The sequence below is a fragment of the Apteryx rowi genome, unplaced genomic scaffold (assembly GCF_003343035.1).
Source record: "Apteryx rowi isolate R43461 unplaced genomic scaffold, aptRow1 scaffold_294, whole genome shotgun sequence".
NCBI lineage: Eukaryota > Metazoa > Chordata > Aves > Apterygiformes > Apterygidae > Apteryx > Apteryx rowi.
In genome coordinates this window covers 365,607-379,651 of record NW_020449352.1, presented here as the reverse complement: position 1 = coordinate 379,651, position 14,045 = coordinate 365,607, and the positions used below count along the sequence as shown (strand labels likewise).

The window sequence follows — 14,045 nt, the reverse complement described above, 5'->3', positions numbered from 1 at the left end:
CTGTGTTGTCTTTCCAGCAGATATCAGGGCGGTTGAAGTCCCCCATGAGAACCAGGGCCTGGGATCGTGAGGCTACTTCCAGCTGTCTGTAGAAGGCCTCATCGACTTCCTCTTCCTGATCAGGTGGCCTGTAGTAAACACCCACAGCAGTGTCACCCATGCTCGCCTGCCCTTTAATCCTTACCCATAAGCTCTCGACTCGCTCTTCATCCACCCCTAGGCACAGCTCAGTACATTCCAGTTGCTCTCTCACATGAAGAGCAACTCCAATTAATATATTTCTACTCTAATCCTCTAGGAGAAAATTACTCCACAAGATCAGCTAAACAGACACTTGACACGACCACCACCAGATTATAAAGACCAAAGAAGGAATGTGGTCAACATGCAACAAGTAAACCAATATTCTGGTAAGTGTCCATGTCCTAAATGAAACTGCATTCTTTCCTTCCAGGTGGAAGGCCTTCCAGAAGAGCCATGTATGCACTGCTAACAGGGCCTGATTTTCTGTGCATCCACTTAAATCAGTGCAGAGGGATTTAAAATAAAATTCACTTTAAAGTGAGTTTAAAATGCTTACATTCTGTCTTGGGAGCTTTCTGCTTGTGTAAATAATGGTGAAAAGAAGAAACAGAGAATGTTTTCTTGGAGACTTCCAAGCCTTTTGGAAGCCTTCCCAAAGGACCTTGGGATTCTCCTCCCTCCTCTGGCAGTGACTGCTGGCTGCTGCTCTCCTGTGCTGTTTACCTTACTGCCCCGCCACTACTGAAAAGTGTTGATATATGACCTGGGGAACCAACTGGTGGTTCATCCAAGCTGATACTGCACCTCCCAGGTACCAAGTTACCATGGGGAAGGAGTGGGTGGCACCCTCCCATTAGCACTGCCTAGGGCAGATGTGCAGCCAAATACTTGATACAGAGGTATCCCCATGAACATGCAGCCTCCCTCCATCCAGATGTTTCTCACATGTACATACATGGTACCTGTTGCTTCAGAGGAGCATCCCCTCCTGTCAAATGGCAGCTCATGTGTGCTGTACAGCATGAGGACCCTCATCCTGATTGTTATGTAGCCTGTAAAATACCATCACGGGCAACCACTGTGATCCTCTGAACTTTCAGTCTGTTTTTCAGTACGCCAGTCATGGCCTCAATGCGGCTCTAGAAGAAGCATTTCAGTGGAGCAATCAAACAGTGGGGGAAAAGTTCCTGGTTTAAGCCAGAACTTCCTAGGGCAGATAACTCCCGACGCTTCAGGACAAGCCATGTGTTGAGCTCCAGAGCCCTCTCCTCCTTGGAGAGTCCAATTGGGGGGGCACAGGGTTGCCTATTTGGTTTTTCATGCTGTTTGCCTTGCTGGTTATCTGCAAACTGCTCTGAGAGCAAATACAGAGTAAGGAAAAGATGTTGGGGTGGGGGGGAGGGATGCAGCAAATGGGAAAAAGGAGGTTCTTTATACTGCAAAGTATCTGTGTATTTAAAAATAAAAAGGATCCTTTGCCTTCCAGTGATTTTCGTATGCAATGCAGTGAGAAAAAAAGAATGTTTGGGTTTGTTTGTTTTTTCCTAACTGCCTCATCCAAGGATCTGAGTCTTTCCTACCCCCCTATCCTTTGTAACAAATCTTTTCCAGCTTCTATTATGTTTCCAGTGGGTTCCCAAATGCAGCTTGCTCATACGCCACTCCTCTGCCCAACCTGCTGACCTTGGCAGCAACAGCTTGTGCCTGCGTACACGTGGAAGGGGAGGACTCTTCCTTGGGCAATCAGTGTTGACGTACCACTTTTTGCTATTTAAAAGCTCTAGCAGTGATAAGCTTGTTGCAGTTTGGAAACTGCTGCTTTCTAATGGGTCTAATGTTTTTCATCTTCAGTAAATTTGCACAAGTATCACTGATGCCAGCTTAATAACAAGTGCTGAGGGCAATGCCAGAGGACAGAAAGCCCAGCTTGCTGGCTTGGTACCTCCTGTGCTAATTAGAATATATGTTTTGAGAACTCTGGCAACTCCGGGAAATCCTGTAGTTTGGTGTGCTGTTTAAAGGCTGATTCCTGGAATCAAATGATTAACTGAGATTCTTGGCTTTTACTTAAGAACAATGCATTTCTAGCCTGAGAGAGAAGATGGAAATGTGACTACAGTCACATCTGTGGAAGGCTCCAAAACAAGTAGATCCCATTGTTATATTGCTCTTGTTGATGTTCTAAATCTGATGGACTCTTTGCCAATCTCATGGTATTTGGAGTCCCATCTCTTGGGTTTGAAACACATGGGGTTGGCAGTACTTGTCCATTCAAATCTCAACCCCCCACTGAGAATAAACCCAGGGAGAAGAGCAGTTTTTCAGGCTAGCCTGGGAGAAAGGGCTGTGCTGGAAGCTAGCAGCAAAGCTACCAGATGGAGTGATTAGGAAACTCTTGCATAAGGGAGTAACATCAGGGAATCTGTTCCCTTTTTCTGGGAATAGCTCTGTTCAGGTCAGGGAAGAAGAGAGAAAAAGTTAAAAAATTACCATGGGGGTCTGGAGACACATGGTTAAACATTTTACTCCTGTGTGCTTTTCCCTATAGTGCCATGTTGCAGCAATAAGCCCTTAAGACAATGGCAGGTGAATCGGGCAGTAAAGGCGTTTCYCAGAATCGCCATAGCCTGGGGTGTCCAGCTGCTGTACGCAGCACTGCTGTGGAAGAAATTTCTTCCCATCTGGAAGAAATCAGAATGGAAAATATTTGTGTTAAAAATAAAAGGATAAAAATAGCAGTACAAAGAAAGAGGAAACTTCATCTTTTGCACAATATGTACAGCCCACGTCCTGACCAATTGTGCTCTTTAAAGAGCATGGCATTTGCACAAATTGTGAGATGTTAGCCCGCCAGGCTGCTCAACACTTGGCAGGGTCACCCTGGGAGTGGCTTCAACCCAGTGGCAAGTGAAGTGCTTCCACAAATATATTATGGCTGTTTTAGTTCAGCTGGAAAGAGAGAACGAGTTCTCCTCCAGATTGCTGTTACAGGTCTTTTGAAATGCTGCTGATTTCTGGGGCATCCTTCCATTTCAGTAATGGCATGAATGAGCAGAGATTCAGGGTCCCAATCTTCATTGCCCCCACGAAAAGATGTTATAGTATTTCAAAAAACTAAGCAGTGCACAACCTACTAGCAAAGCCAAAGATGAGGTTACTCCTGAGGTCGTCTGCTTAGCATTGATTTTCCTCTTTTTCTTTCCAAAGCTAAATACAGCAAGGTATCTCACAGCCTAATGCATGGATGAGAATCCTATTGCACTTGCAGGGGTAAAACCAGGTGGGGTCCTCACAACATCTCCTGTCCCAGGGACTGCCCAGCTCTGGGACTGAATTTATATGCTTAAATTAAGATAGTCTCAATAGATTCATTATAGTTAAGTGTCTTCTGATTGGAGTCATTTTCTGGATGAGCCTGTCTTCCAGGATAAGACCAGCTGCTTAATTTAGGCATCTATGTCTAACTGATTTGGAATAAGCAACTCTGGTTGGGGGGGTCACTCTCAGGGTTAATAATAAATTGGGAGGAGACCATTTTTAAGTACTTTAAGTTAAAAAGAATCCTATGCATCCATTACTGGATGGGAATAGCAAATGTATAAAAAATAATTCAGAAAAGGCAGAAATATATGATATTTTTTCTTCAGTTCCAGTCTGGGGGAAGAGCTAAAGGATTTATGTGATCATTATGGTGAAATTCCAACAAGAATAGTATATTAAACAGCTGTTACTAAACATAGACTTTTTAAATATGTATGTGCATGATTTGTGTTCAAGAGTTTTCAGAGAACTGGCTGAGAGGTTCTCCAAATTGTTAATGTCAGTTTTTATTTAGTCTTGAAACTCCAAGGAAGAAAGCTAATGCCATGACAAAAATTAAAAAAGTAAATAGGTAATTGCAGCCCTAGTGACCTAATACAGAGCTCAGCAAAAGTACCTGGGAGCTGTTATGCCCTGATTAATAAAGAATGAAGGAAGGGACTATAATTAATGTCAGACAAAGGAGCTGATGGAAAAYACACCTTTTCAAAATAGCTTTTTTTTTTTAACGAAACCACAACTTTGGCTGATAAAGGTAATAGTTATTAAGATAATGGACTTTAAGGCATCTGACTTCATACTGCATGATCTTTTGATTAAGCAAACAGAGTGATACAATTAACATGGCACATAGAGAAATGGTTGACAGGTCTCCAGATATCACTGCAAACAGGGTGTAGGATTATGACCAAAAGGACAAACACAGTCTGAGATGRGGAATGCTGAACAACAAAAAAGAACTTGTTTTACATCCATGCTGGAATTGTGCAATAGCTACTTAAGTACTGTGGCTAGTTGTGATGTACAGCCCTTAAATCAAATGCTGAAAATTGGGCAAGTTTTAAAAAGAGCTATAAGAATGACTGAAGGACTGGAAAAAATGCCATAAACTGAGATCAGTGTTTTCGGAGGTCACAGACATAGTTACGGTCTTTAAATACTTGCATAGTAAGTAGAAACTGATGATGGACCAACTATCCATCATAAATAAATAATCAAATAGACTAATAAAATAATAAGATTTGATGATGAAGTCAAAGCTAGCCGAATTCAGCCTAGATTTGTTGTACATAAGAAAGACCAAACCACAACAGTGTCCCATGTCCAACAATTGCTAGTAGTTGATATACAGGAAATAGCAAAACTCCAGGGTTGAACGTAGCTCTGCCTCCACAGAATACCTCCTCTGGGAGAGGTTCAGGGAATTCCTGAAAAGCGGCAATACCTTTGCTGTAAGCTCATTTGACAGTTTTGCCCACACTTTTAGAATAATGTCAGCAAGATGTGCTAATGTTTGTTTTAACACTTTGTATTGTTTTCTCCTTTCCAGGAGGTTCACCTGCTGTGAGTATGAGCTCCAACATGTCCTTATCAAACCCCATTTCTACTCATAGCATCATGCCCCAGAGCTCCAGTCTCATGTCAACCCCTGCTGGGACGCGAATGCCTTCTGTTCCCGCAGCTCGGGGTATGGGCTGCTACGGGAACCCTTCTTGCAACCAACCAAGCACGTACAATGTGACTTCAGGAATGAACCAAATGCAGCCACACAGAAACCAAAATCAAGTCCTGCCCAGTCAGAATAACCCCATGATGTCTCGACAGCAAACCATGACGCAGGGAAACAACGTAGCAGCTTTTGGGACTGGGTCAGTGGTCAACTCACAGCAAGTAAGACCAAGTTTGAACCATGGAGCCACAGGTATCCCCACGCAAAGACYGGCCAATGTGATGATCACAGCTACTGCCACTGCTCAGAACTGGGCCCCACAAGAAGCCGCAGTGAAGCAGCAGGACACACTGAAACCCACAGGGGTCCGTTTCCCCACAGGCACTCCATATCCTAACCAGTCTTTGCAACGCACCATAGGTAACCAGCATTTTCCTCAGCGTGCATTGGCACCCCCCAATCAATTAACAGCAGGAGTTCAAATGAGGCCTCCTCTAAACCAAATGCACCAGACTCTAAATGGACAATCTGCTGGTTCACTACGAGGTCTAAGCATAAGACCTAACCAGCTGAGAGGACAGACTGTGCCTAATTTGAATCAGCCAGGAACGAGTATGACACCTCCATCTTCTCTGCCATCAACCAGTTTCACATCTACCAACCAAAACTCTCGGGCTTACCAAGGAACTGACCATGGTAATGACTTAGGGTTTGACTTTCTGAACCAGCAAGGTGACAGTATAGGACCTGCGCTCAACAGTGACTCAGACTTTATAGATTCTTTACTGAAAACGGAACCTGGTAATGATGACTGGATGAAAGACATCAACCTTGATGAAATTTTGGGGAACCACTCATAAGTGACAATACCAAGGGTGAAAAAGATAAAGAGGCAGTAAGGACATTAGCTTTCTCTTTAGATGCCAACAGTCTGCTTTATTAATTTACACTCTAGTAATTGGGCTGTCCTTTAAAATACCCCATACAGCTATTTCCCCATTTGAAGAGTTGTTCTAGGAGGAAAATTGAAGTCTCCCCCAATGAAACAATAATGTAAGTGATATTCATACCCGTCACAAAGGAGTGAGAACGCATGAAGGGTTTGTTCCCCACACTGGTGCCCAGCGCATTGTAAACGCATCAGCTCTTCTCACGAGTGCTGTGTGAAAATGTTTACAGCTTCCCACACATGCAAGACGCAGACAGTGGTATGGGTTGTGAAACATCATTTTTCTCAGCGCAAGTAGCAACCCAAGTGGTCCAGAGCTCTTCAGTCATCATGTTCACAGCACTTGACTACCTTGGGACTCAGTCCTGACAGGATCAGGCCCTGTGTAAATCTCAATGTGTTACAAAAACTGTTTACTTCTATGTAGTACAAACTCTCATTTGCTTTTCTGTTGATTTTGTTTTAAACCCTCTTTATTCTGTAGCACACAAGAGGGTAAGTGGTCCCATCCAAGAAAAGAAGAAAATAGATTCTGTGACAGACATCCAGAGTGTAACTCAGTGTGCTCTAGTTTTTGCTTTTTCCCTTTTGTCAGTACTTGCCACAAGTGACAGAGGAGGCTACTTTCTTGTCAGCAGCACAGTCACTCYTGGCATTGAGGGAAGCAGGAGATGAACTATTCCAAAGCTCAAGAGCCTCACTTTGCCACCTTGCCCTACCCAAGGGACTCCAGTGACTTTAAAGGACAATTTGAATGAGAAAGGTGCTCAGAATTTGGCCCTCACAGACTACTTTTCCAGGCCAGCTTAGAGGAGGGCAAATACATGAAGCAACTCAGCTAAGCCAAAATAACTATCCCCATTTTCATCTTAACCCATGGCAAACGGCAAATAGTTCATCTTGATCCTCTTCTATCAAACAGGTTAATCCTTGCAGAAATGCCAGCACGTCTTTGTCTGGAGAGAGACTTCCATTTTGATTGCACAGCATTTTGGTTCCATCCCCCTTTCCATTGCTCTCCCTCGCCGTAGTGGGGAGTTGAAAGAGGTCTGATGATGGTCCAGATCCCCACAGCGTCCTTCAGACAGAGTATTGGGAGTACTGCCGCAGCATGCATGACAGATCAGTTGTAACCACCTGGGTTACTCGCAGTAGGAGGCTCCCCTTAGCCACATCTGTACTTGTAAATGAAATAGTTTCTGGGAACATTCCTGGGCACTGGAACTCAGTCATCTGTTCTGGGTTTGGGGACAGTTCAGCTAACATTGCCTTTAGCATTTCTGTGTGTGGCTAAGGAATTAACCTGGGCCAAGGACCGTTCCCATAGGTAGTTTGCAGCCAACTTGCCTTGGAGGCTTACAGAACAGAATAAGAAGGATACAGGTTGTTCCACACCATTTGACCTCAGTACCAGAGAACAGTCTTGTCCATATTAAATTTACTCATATAGATTTCGTCAGCAGGCCTATTAGGAGGTGGTCCTATGTCACTATAAAGCAGTTCCACAGTGAGTCTGACAGGAGCATTCATAAATGGGAATAGATCTTGCAAGTCAAATGAAAATGCTGTTCTTTAAAATGATGTGGTGAGACATGTTTCACAACCTCCTCTGAATTAGCTGAGACCAGATGTGGCAAAGGAATACAAAGCCTACTTTCACATGCCTCGATGCCAAGAGGCATTGCTCTACCCAGTAGGAAGTGCTCTATTCATCCTTGTTAGTGGCAGTGGAATGAGTAGACTACTTGACAATAGCCTTTGTACTTATCTGACCTATTTCTCAAGAGAGTTTTTAATAAGGCTTTTCCAGTCATTTCACCCTGTCATTTCTTGTGGGCACAATTTTTCCTGATGCTCCAAGAAATATGGTCTTACAAACACACAGGCACCATCACCCACAGGAAAGGTGTAGCGTGTGCATTTGGCTAGATCTGCCAGTCGAGGCAGGCTGGATCCATGATGCTGTTCATTTTTCATAATATGGACGAGAAAGCCCACAGAAGAGTCTCTTCTGCTCCAGCTAAGATTGTTACACACTCCTGCACTGCATAACGTGGTGGCTCAGCTGCCCAGAAAGCTCTCTCTTTTCCCCAATTTAGATCGGAGTACATGTCCCTTTTGATATGCCAGTACCAATGGAGGAAAATTTTTCAAGTCTTTAAACAGCTTGGCATCTCAGGTCACTGGCCCCCTACCTAAGTCTGGAGCGATACAGAAGCAGCCTAACAAATGATTCCCCTATAAATTGTGCAAGACTAGACCGAAATAGTAGCTACATGAGTTTAAAGTGGAGGGAAGATCAACTCTTCTGTCTTACAAACACAGGCACATACAGTCCATGAGCAGGTCAGCAGTGATTGCCTAAGGTCTTGCATGAACAGACAACTGCTGTGTTACTAAGACTGAGACTCAGTTGGTCTCATCATGAGCAATGAACATTGAAGTCCAGTAACTTCATCAGGGCCACTGAAAAAGCCACTACTGTTTTCTGTACTAAGACCAGATTGTTTTTGAGTGTCCAGATCCTCAAATGATGTAAAAAAATTGTTCAGCTGAGGAGCTGGTCCCAAGACTTCAAGATACCAGTCACTGCTGGATTCAATGCTGAGCTTTGTTCCATTGGCCTCAGCCTGCAGTGGACAAGACACTGGGCTGTAAGTGCCATTACTGGGATCATAAATTAATTCTGTTTCAAGTAAATGCAGCAAGGTAAAGGCCATCTGCAGTCCTGTAAAGATATACCTGATGCATTTGAAATTGTGAGCTTGTGAAAGACTCTTGCAACCAAAACTTGAATCCAGTATCATTTCTTCAGAACACTTATATCTTAACAAAGTTACTGTCTTTTTTTCTCTTTCTTTTGCAATGGCTAAGTGCACTACCCTTATAGTCTATTTTTCATCATTGACCAGGCACCCTTCACAGTATTGGGTTGTAAATATAAAGAATTATTTGTTTTGTAAACTTTTGTAAAAAAAACAAAAAAGTAATAATATTTTGGTAGGAATAATAAAAATCATATTATTTGGGTTATATTTATACATATGTGAAATAAATATACTATCAAAAAGTTGTATTTTATACAAAAAGTCAATGGTTACCTTTTGTATTCTATATACAAAATTTTGTATGATATGATTGTTTATTTTTATCTGCAGACTTCAACTTTAGATTTTGGGGGCGGGCAGAATGGGATCGTTGTTAAATAGTTGGGCCTGACCCCAAGCTCACTGAAACCAATGGAATCTATCCATTGCCTTCATAGGGCTTTGAATCAAGCCTTTAAATCAGCTTCAGATATGTTTAAAATCTGAAGCTCTCTGGAAACCTCAACATGAAAACATTCCAGGTTTCAAATATTTTCCCTGAAAAAGGCTATTATTATTATTATTATTGTTATTATTGTAACTCTTGGGAGGCAGGTGGGACCTATGTAACTGTCATGTCCTTGTTGCATGTATGTCTGCTTTATATTTTCCTCATATTATAAACCAGTGTTTCTCTATACAGACTGAAAGGAAAAGTTGCTGTACAGAAATGTTTGTGTTTATGCATTTTTACATGTGGCTGTATATACCTCCTAGTACTATGCAGTGACACTTATTTGACTCCATTTATTTTTCACCTAAACATGAATAGTATGTTTTTCAGTAGCTATCAAAACTCTGCCAAGTAAATCAATCAAAATTATCCCAAGTGTCTTTTTCTTAATATGAATTGTATAATTAATGCCTGCTTAGTCAACTGCTTGTTTATCTGAGTAAATTAAAATCACAGTGCTATTTTGGGAGAGGATGAGGAGAACGTGCATCTGACAACTTCTGGGAGCTTGATCTGCTCCTTTGTGAGAGAACTGGGAAGGTTTCTATTGACTGAAGCAATGGTTTCATTACCAGCAAGGGTTAGCAAGTAACGCATGAGTATTTTAGCTCCTGGAGAGTTGGTTAGTATAGTCTTGTAGCATAGCAAGTTACTTAAAACCTCCTAAGCCACGCTGCAGTGATGAGGTTGCAACTATCTACAAACATATGCCATTCTTGTACGACACAATCTAAGATTTTAATAACTGTCTTCAAGCCATTTACCAGTGATATGAAGCATAACTAGCATGTTACCTTAGACAGATCTGATGTGTTTTCTCTCCTTCGCAGTGTTTTCTGCTGAGGACTGCTTCTTTCTGGCTCAAGCTTTAATTCATGGGTATTCACACCACCTCACTCACACCTACCTGGAGTTTAAAACAGCTCCCCAGTGCCCTAGGATCCTGCTATGGCCAAAGCAGACAACTGGGCACCCCAAGAGGGATCCCCTAGCCCATGTCCTGCCCTGAATTATATCCTGGAGAAATCTGTGTGTCTCTCTCACCTAGCCAAGGCCCCAAAGAGATGCCAGAAAGGAGGCAAAGGGCTTCTTCTCCTTCCCTCAGTGGCCACCTGGCATTATGTGTCACTTCAGCCTAAAGAAATTCCAGCATGTACAAGATCACATTGAGTTGCAGGTTGTTTCACACAAGTATTCATCCCTGCCAGGCTATTTTTAGCTGGCTAACTCTGAGGCAGTGATTCTTGTTCCTCAAGAAGCTTTCCTCGTTAGCTGTCCTTCCCTTCATCTCCAAGTGGGTGGCCCTTCCCCGCCCCAAGAACTGAGTGTCAAGGGGTGGCGGAAGGAGGAGGACACTTTGAATGGACAAATGTCAGTGCTTCTGCATCCACAGGGTGGCTGTGCTATTTTCAGCTGTAGCAAGCAGAAAGAGGCTCTCTACACCTTAACTGCTTCAGTGCTGCTTGACATACAAGGGTGAAACTGCCCCTTGTGCTCAGGGACCACCGCGAAGACCGTTCCCTCTTGTAGCCCCCCTTCGCTCACAGGGTAGATAGGAGTGGAGCTAGTCATGCATCTGGCACAGYGCAGCCGGTCTCCCCCACTGCAGTGACACGCTCCCACAGAGCAGCGGGAATTGCACACCCAGCTCCAAGAGTGTGGGGCATAGAGGGGATGGTGGTGCTGCTGCCAGGGCCTGAGCTGGGGGGTGAAGCAGCAGCCACTCTGCCCTGTGTGGGGAGCAGGCTGTACTCATGGCCTGCAAGAGAGCAGCCAAGCACACAGCTGCTGGGAGCAATGCCTTCCCTTCGCCACTGCCCCACTACCTCGGCTCTGTCTGCCCTCCCTGCCTTGCCAGTGCTGCCCCTGTCACCCACCCACAAACTGCTCCTGCTCCTTTCCCTGGCATCCATGTGCTGCACACTGCCCCAAAGCAAGGTCTGCTCCTCCTGGATGCTGTTTTGGGGAGATCGTGAATGACTGATGTAGAAAAGCTGCTGAGTGTACCCACTGGCCCCACTCTGTCAGCAGGCAACTCCTCTGTGGTTCCTCTCTTGGCTAGGACCAGTCAGCAGGGCTTGAGAAAGCTGTTCCCCCCATTAGGAAGCAGGGACCTTTGGGAGATGCCCACAGGCCTGTTCCCTCCACCACCACTTGCACCTAGACCAGAAGGAGAAATCTCCCTTCTGCCCCTCTACCCACAGGGAAGGGCTCAGTCCTTCCTCTTCCCTCTCATCTCTGGAGGCAGGAGGAAGGGAAGGGACTTTCTCACCTTTCTCGCCCTTACCCCAAAGAAGTAAGGACACTTACGGGAGTCACCACTCCAGTGCAATGTAATACCTCCTTCTAGCCATGGTGGCTGGCCCTGCCAGGTGCTCAGGACCTGTGTTTGTGCTCCTTCCACCAGTCTTTGGTACGTCTCCCCCTCCCCAGCCCCAGCCTGCCCTACCTTGGCTGCAGTTGCCTCTTAGGAGAGGTGTAGTGATGCTGGCCCCTCAGCGCAGGCTGAGCACTCCCTACCCCAGTGAAGCTGCACACTTTCAGGCGGTGGGATTGCTGTCTCCTCACTTCAACATCTGCAGTGCAGGTGACAAGCAGTGAGCCAGGCAGTCAGGGCCCCCTCCTAGTCAAGCACAGAAAATAGGGCATAATTGTACTCATCAGTACAACTGTATATCTAAAATAGGTCAAGACACCCATGCCCTAAAGATGCTTCTTGGTCTATCCTGGCTTTGAAGGCAGCCAGACAACTACTTCAGAGGCAGATGGCTACCCTGTAGACATATGTTTGCTCACATTAAACTCCCCTGCAGAAAGAAGCAGTAGCAGGATACACAGAGGAAAGAAGTCCCCTATTTATGCTGTTTCGTGCAGCGCTGTTACTTCCAACCGGCTTTGCTGAGCCAAGCAAGGCTGCATAGCACATTGCAGAGATGCTCCCTTGGGACAGAGTGGTTGCACCTCTTGCCCCTATGCCCAGGCTAGTCTATTAGCAAAGACAGGGCCCATGGGGTTGGGGGAGCCTCAGGCGAGGCTGCTGGCTGGCTAAAGAAGCTATGTCTATATTAGTAAGTGGAACAACAGCCAAGGATTCCTCCCAGGCCCTGGAGCACAGTTGTCTATACTGCCAGACTGTGAGAGTCCCTGACAGTCCTTGGGTTCAGGCCAGTGACCACCCTCCCAAACAAGTCCCACATCCACGAGCAAGAACCAGGCACTTTGGATGCAGTCTCCCTCTTCTGCAGGGTAAGAGAGTTCAATAGGAAGGACACGAGTCATCCTGCGCCATGTGGCTTCAGTACCAGAGAATGTCCCCAGACATGTTTCATTCGCCCAGGAAGGTGTAGCCAGAGAGACCACATGGGGAGGGTGGGAAACACTGACGACACTCAACATTTTTCCTGCCTGGCCAGATATATCACAGCAGGAACTGCACCAGACTTGGGGTGAGGGCTGACCTTTCCCATTGCATCTAAATCACTTGGCAGGAAGTGCCAGCAGTTCAGATGATCTGCACAGCCAGGAACACTGCTCCCTCCCATGGCAGCACAGAAGTGTAGCAGCAGCAGAAACGAGTAAAGACATGGAAAGGATCCTGCCACAGTAAAAAGCTCACATCATCCTAATTTTTAAATGATCCCATTCTGGATACATGCAGACCATTTTGACAGAGCCCCTTTCACAGGATTTCAAATCACTTCCCAAGTACATGTCTAAGTAAAATACAAAATTACTTTATCTTTTCTTTCAGCTCACAAAATTGTTGTGAACTAGCTCAGACAGAAGTTACTGGCTTAATAGAGAGCTCACAGGATGAATTCTAAACCATATGTAATGCAACAGGTCAGGCAAGCTGATAAAAGTGGCCTGTCTGGGACTTAAAATGCATATGAGGAAAAAACAAAAAACCAAAAAAAACAACAAACAAGCATTTGCCAGTCTTGCATTTTCATTACAAGGAACTCCAATAGGAGAGTTGAGCTTAAATCATTATTTTCTCAATAATGATTCAGCCTCTTCTGTGCTGAACAGCAACTACCCAGTAAAGTAAATGATTGCAGTTCCTGTTGAACACGCATTTACATTTGTATTGTCGCTACATGATTAACAATGTTATATCAGCTTCTTGGTCATCCTCATGAGATGTAATGACAGAGCCAGCTGGGGTCTCYCTGAGCTGCATAGTTAAAGGCCCCGTGGCTCCACTGGCATGTGGCTGGGTGTGCAGCCCTCTCTCCCAACATTGCATGCATTCCTTTGCAGCGCTTGAGACAACGAAGATGCACTATCTACATATTTTGGAGTGCTTCCTGTGATGTTTTTACTGTGGCTGGCTGGTCTACCTTGTTCTATAGGACACAGTTACTCTATTTTATCCCTTGTGCCCATGAACATTAGGAAAATCCTGTGATGCAATTAAGCTTTTGGGTGAAATGCTGACTGAAGGTGCATCCATGAAGTTCATGTTAAAGTCAACAGATCTGATGGTGAAATCTATCACTCAATATTGATTTGACATCAAAGAAGATGTGGCTGGTCAGTTCGAAGTTCAGTGAACATAATGTAAGGGCAGAATTTGCCCTTGATACAATTACATTGGAGTGACATGATGAAAATAACAATACTGAGGGGATGTATTCAAATTGCCTTTTGTGTTGACCTGGTCTCTAAGTACAACAGGGAGTTCTGCTCAAGATGCAAAGCTATTCCAATAGTCAATATTCTGGTAAATTATTGTCTGAAGAAAGTTAGGTCTGGGGT

General features: G+C 44.6%; 1 protein-coding gene across 1 annotated transcript in view; it reads left to right on the top strand.

Moving 5' to 3' along the window:
- Positions 1-9,644, top strand: part of MAML2 (mastermind like transcriptional coactivator 2) — a 79,894-nt gene extending 70,250 nt beyond the window's left edge. The window contains exons 4-5 of the mRNA XM_026069389.1: positions 299-410; positions 4,895-9,644. Coding sequence (XP_025925174.1) covers positions 299-410; positions 4,895-5,874 — 1,092 coding nt within the window. The 3' untranslated portion in view covers positions 5,875-9,644. The remainder of the gene's footprint in view (positions 1-298; positions 411-4,894) is intronic.
- The last annotated feature ends 4,401 nt before the right edge of the window (positions 9,645-14,045 follow it).